This window comes from Malus domestica, chromosome 15, assembly GCF_042453785.1.
Source record: "Malus domestica chromosome 15, GDT2T_hap1".
NCBI classification, from domain to species: Eukaryota; Viridiplantae; Streptophyta; class Magnoliopsida; order Rosales; family Rosaceae; genus Malus; species Malus domestica.
In genome coordinates, this window is record NC_091675.1 from 6,792,902 (window position 1) to 6,798,480 (window position 5,579).

Here is a 5,579-nt window from a genome sequence, read left to right on the forward strand (position 1 = left end):
GATAGTTGTTCTTTGTTTGTCTTTCAAATATGAGAAAATGACATATGCATGCCTACTAGTATAAAGTAAATTTTAATTACCCTCGTAATAGTATAAAGCTTAGTAAGTGAGGATTAGCTAGCTAGCTATATATAGTGCTCCTTTAGGAAAAACATGATCAAAATATTTTAATCGCGTTGACTAATAATTGTTAGCACTATATATACACACACTATATTTGATGAAGCAAATATTTCATGATTTCATGTAAATATTTGATCCAAGTGCTATGATTAAAACGTGGGTTCTCGATCACTCTCTGAGATGATGATTCATATTTTATGCATCCTGGATTGAAAAAGTGGTGGTCCAATCTTCTACTTGGGAGTGAAATCATTTTGACAGCGAAATTTGCATGCCAGCAGTAATAAAAATCTGCAAAAAGTTTGGTGTATAATCTTTATCCATGTCAAGTTGGAAAATGAAAATAGTAGGGTAAAAAGTTTGAAGTCAGTTCATATGATTTTCATTATTCTCAGTAGATCAAGTCAAATTTTCCATTGAAGTTGTCTGAAGACACCACCCCTCAAAAAAATCCAGAAAGAAGAAATACAAAAACCCTAGCTAGATAGAGAGAAAGAATAACCCGCACACACAACCCTAGCTACATCAATGTTAATACTAATCTCTCAATTGTCTCTCATCCCAACCCCATTGAAAATACAGGCAAAAAACCACAATCATTTGCATACACTTGATGAAAAATAATACCAAATCCTACCCTTTACTCTCTCCCACTGATCTCTCTGCCTCTATAAAAAAAGTCATACCTAATTAGAGATCAATAATAATGTACAAGTGTACATGCTAGAAGTTGATGAGGTCCACCCTGCAAAACCGATACCACACACAATGCTTCTTTCTCTCTCAAAGTTCCTCTTTCCCAATCCCCTGCAGCTAGCTTCTTGTCAATTTCAAAAGTAAAGGGGATCGTAGACCCAATTCTCTCCCTTTCAACCTTTTCTTTTTCTTAGGGGTTTTCATTTTTCTTTTCCTCAACTGAAAGAGCACACACTTAACTTTTGAGAAATGATTTCTGCACACCGTTTTCACTTCATTCACACCCCTTTCTTTTTTAGCCATTGAACTCAACAAAGCAAATATAATCATGGACGGAAATTAAGAGGGAGTGTGCAGCAATCACTACTTTCTTTTTTTGCACATAGTGCCAACCATAAAATATCCTCCAAGAGGCGATCCTTTGGTAAAATTTTTCCTGGCCAACCCAAATCTCTCTCTCTCTCTCTCTCTCTCTCTGTCCCTCACTCTCTCTCCCAGCTGCCTTCTCATTGTTATTAGCTCATCAAATCAAAATCATCATAATGATGGTGGTGATGATGATGATAGTGGGAAAAGTGAGGCTTTAAAGGGAGTACAATGCTTTGCCTCAGCTTTCCAACACCGTTCAATATCTTCAGCAATTCTTTTGGCATCCATTGAGGCACCAAGTAGTCCACGTTTGGTAAACCCCACTGCATATAACCCACATTCACCTTTCCAACCATTTGGAAATGGCGTTCTAGGTAACCCATCTTCCTTTGAAAACATATCATTCTCCTGCAATAACATATATATATTTTAGGGAACATGCTAAACTTTTATTCCCTATACATAATAATTAGGGTAAAATTTTCTTTATAGACTTCCGTTGTTAGACAAACGCTTTATACATATATATTGTCAAATTTATGTGTACGACACATTCATGCAAGAATCAATATAATCAATATTATAGTAGGAATTGAGTTGGCACCTTTAGCCAAATGGGCACATTGCTTCTGTAACCTGTTGCTAAGACAATGGCATCAAATTTCTCCGTTCGTCCATCAATGAATTCTATAGCGTGAGGTTTTAACCTCTTGATGGCTGGACATATCTACAATATTACATAGTATAAAGTCAGAAAATAAGGAAAATGAACTATGTGTCGACATTTATATATATAATAAAAAGCAAAAGAAGCTAGACTTATAGTTTACCAAAAAAAAAAAAAAGCCTAGACTTATAACATTTTGATAGTAAACAAGATTCTAAGAGCTCCATACATATTTTGTTCCAGTTATCGGGAAAATATTTATTATCAAACATGTTTAAAACGGTTCTATGTAACGTCAAATCACCATAATATGCTAAACTGTCTGACAAGAGAAAAACAAAATTTACTTGTTCGTGGGACTGCTATTACATCATAAAGCATATCTAGAGGTACCATCATTTGGGAAAAAAATACTGTGTAAATAATTAAAAGCAATGGCTGGCAAATAGTAAATTAAAAGAAAAAGAGAAGATTAAAGTGAGATTGAGAAATGACTTGATGAAAAAGCTTGGTACCTCAATGTCTCCACTTTTGATCTTTGCCAGTGTACCAACGTCTAAGACAGGGGTCTTTCCAGACAAGGTCTTGAGCTCCAAGGGACCCAATTTCGGTCGGTATAATCCGAGTCGAGAGGTATTGCCGAGAAGCAGCCGAGACGCAACCAGCAAGAACCGATCCACAAGTCGCATGGGCAGCCACTTGAGCAACCACATGGACAGCCCAAAAGTTGATTTTCCAAGCATCTCTCTTGGTAAGACATGTACCTAATTAATTCAAATATAAAAAAACAAAAATATAAAATTAAAATTACACTAGAAAAAGCTCAAAAGGCACAAAAAAAAACGAAAAAAAAAAAGAAAGGAAAAAAAGGCAATCAAACAATTAACATGGAGGTGATGTGTGAGTCCCATTCCATGGAGGCAATCAAACAATTAATTGCTTCATATGCCAAGGACGAAAGAATTTTAAGGGCACAACTGTTTCTTTATTCTGAGAAAAAAAGGTTTGGAAGTAAGAGAGACATATGAAGCTTCTGACCAATGCTACGCATGCTTTGGTGTTCCAATAAAGTAAAAGATGAAAGGAAATTTTGTTTTGCTAAAAATAGGGTTTTATATTCATGTTTACTCAACTTTGAACAAACCATTGGAACTTGAAATGATAAATAGTTTGAGATTGTTTGGGGGCTTGTTTTTTTTTTTTTATTTGACAAAACAAAAACCAGTTAATGGCTCTAAAATAGAAAATATAGCAAAGAGAGTACAAATTTCTCAAAAATGGTGTTTCCATTATATATAAATACATAATTTGTGTTAAAAAAATTCATTCATAGTTTTATTCTTAAAGACAAGAAATTAGGACAAACAATTGAGTGGTGAAAAAGTGAGGAAAAAACCGAAGAAACACAAATTAAAACTTGTTAAACACAAAATCAAAAACTCAAGGGCACCAAAAATCTTATAGCACTTTAATGGCATTTGTTTAGAGAGAGAGAGAGAGAGTTCTTACTGTATCTCTGACCACAAGAGAAGGCCTAGCATTATGATTACATAGATCCAAGCACACCTCCATGCCTGAATTTCCACAACCAACAACCAAAACTTTCTTCTCTCTAAAGTCTTCACCACTCTTGTACAAACTTGTGTGCCTTATGGGCCCTTTAAACTCAGTCATTCCCTCAAGCTTCGGCACCACCGCCTCTGCATTCTCACCGGTGGCGGCAATCAACCACCGGCACACATACTCCGTCTCATCACCACCTTTCACTCCCGTTGTCCGCACACGCCAAAACCCGAGCGTGGGATCAAACTGGGCACTGGCCACGGTCTCATTGAACCATGGCCTAATGTCATACTTGGTAGCATAATCTTCAAGGTATTGAATGAATTGTTGCTTTGTAGGGTAAGTTGGGAAATCATTGGGGAAAGGCATGAAGGGTAGCTCACAAAATTGCTTCGGCAAGTGAAGGCGAAGGCGGTCGTAGGTCTTGAGCTGCCATAAGGAGGCTATGCAATTGGATCTCTCCAGGATCACACTCGGTACACCTTTTAACTTGAGACATGCGGCGGTTGCAAGCCCTGATGGCCCTGCACCTACGATGACCGGCCCACACACTACGAGTCTAGACGACGGTGATGGTGATGGCGATGATGCTGACGAGGACGAGGACGAAGACGAGGAAGACTTGTTGCTCATTTTGTCAATGAAATAAGGATCATGGGATTGCTTGCCTTGTAATTCTCTTGTGTTGTAGTAGTCCATGGACATCTAAGCGACGATATGTAACAAATTAATTTAATTCAAGAACAGAAATAGTGAATTAAAAGTTGAAGAAGCTAGCAGAGGAATTGTTAGTGAAGGAAAGAGTTTGGTTTGAGAGGACAAAAATAAGTGAGAGGAAAACATTGGGAGAGGAGGTGTAGGTTTTGGGACTGTGTGAGTCTCTTAATCAGTCTAAGTTTAACTGTTTTAAGAGGGGATTAAGCTGATGGTTGGTTATACAGAGTTAGTGGTGATCAAGGTGTTTTCTCTTTCTCACTTATCAGGGAAAGATTAGGCTTGTGAGGGCGATTCCTTGATTTATGGAGCGGATTAAGAGGGTCTTATCTATTTGTGAGAATGAGTAATTCGTTTTTTTTCCTAATCCTAATTTTCTGTGTGTTGTTCAATGGGAGGGTTTAAGCGGAGGAATGAGCAAACTACGGGACTAAATCAGCATTCAACACAAGGAGAGAGAGAGAGAGAGAGAGAGAGAGAGAGAGATGGATAGATTGATGGTGAAATGTGTATTTATATTCCGTATTGTTCTCATACAGGAATTTATATGAGGAAGGCTAAGCGGTGAAGAGATATGGACATGATATGAATATTAATAAAACTATAAAGCATACTATAAAAAATATTTTCTTATAAAACAGTCACAATTCGAATCGAAATATTAACAATGAAGTTGATTATTGTTTGAACATGTAACAAATACACCCCTTAGTTTATCTGAAATTAGAGGTGTGAATGGATGTCCTTAAAGGGCACAAATTCTTTTACATAATCCTAAAATAATGATCCATATTAGGATAAGTAGTCATTAATCTAGATGGATTTTCTTTCAGCCACTAATCTAGATGATTAAGGGATGTGAATTATTGGCATTGGAAAATATGGATCGGACCAACTTGGCTTGGGCCTCGGGGCGGTGGAGTATGAATTGTATCCAAGATACCATTCACATTACATGGGGATACTTTAAGAGCTGTGGTTGATTTGTAATCATGGAAAATTAAAGTAGATATACTACAAGCAAAAACATGTTCTTGAAAGTAATTAAAAATCAAAAGTGTGAAAATTAATAAATTCTTGGGCTGAAGAAAAAGAAATATTTTGAATTTCTATTATAGTGCATTTGAATTAAGGAGTTAGCTAGATGTTGTTTTAGTTGAAAATTACAAAGCATGCCGAATTAGAATTCTATACAATGGATGACTCGTTTATATATACACATACTACATACATATATGTATATATAAATTAGAGTTTTATTTAATTGTGAAAGTGCGGTGGCTTGGCATTTGATTTTCAAAGGATTGGTGTCCATGAAGAACAGAACTTGGTTGCTGCTCCTACTGCCAGCCAATCATAAATAAATATGTATCCAAGTAATTGATTTTTACTATCCGTCCATAAAATTAATGTTGTAAACAACCCCATGATGGGTGATCCACTGGGA

At 36.4% G+C, this 5,579-nt stretch overlaps 1 protein-coding gene across 1 annotated transcript; it reads right to left on the minus strand.

Annotated features, from left to right (window-relative positions):
• Positions 1–518: 518 nt before the first annotated feature.
• LOC103456042 (indole-3-pyruvate monooxygenase YUCCA6) lies at positions 519–4,616 on the minus strand. The gene is made up of 4 exons (XM_008395672.4): positions 3,365–4,616; positions 2,371–2,619; positions 1,793–1,915; positions 519–1,596 (listed from the first exon to the last, which is right to left on the minus strand). The coding sequence occupies exons 1-4, from the start codon at positions 4,121–4,123 to the stop codon at positions 1,357–1,359; spliced, it is 1,371 nt and encodes a 456-aa protein (XP_008393894.3). The 5' UTR covers positions 4,124–4,616; the 3' UTR covers positions 519–1,356.
• Positions 4,617–5,579: the final 963 nt, after the last annotated feature.

Coding starts and splice junctions, on each gene's coding strand:
- LOC103456042 (XM_008395672.4), bottom strand. CDS start 4,123: ATGTCCATGGACTACTACAACACAAGAGAATTACAAGGCAAGCAATCC. Junction 2,620..3,364: donor CTCTTGTGGTCAGAGATACA/GTAAGAACTCTC, acceptor TGAATTAATTAG/GTACATGTCTTACCAAGAGA. Junction 1,597..1,792: donor ATGTGCCCATTTGGCTAAAG/GTGCCAACTCAA, acceptor ATGTTATTGCAG/GAGAATGATATGTTTTCAAA.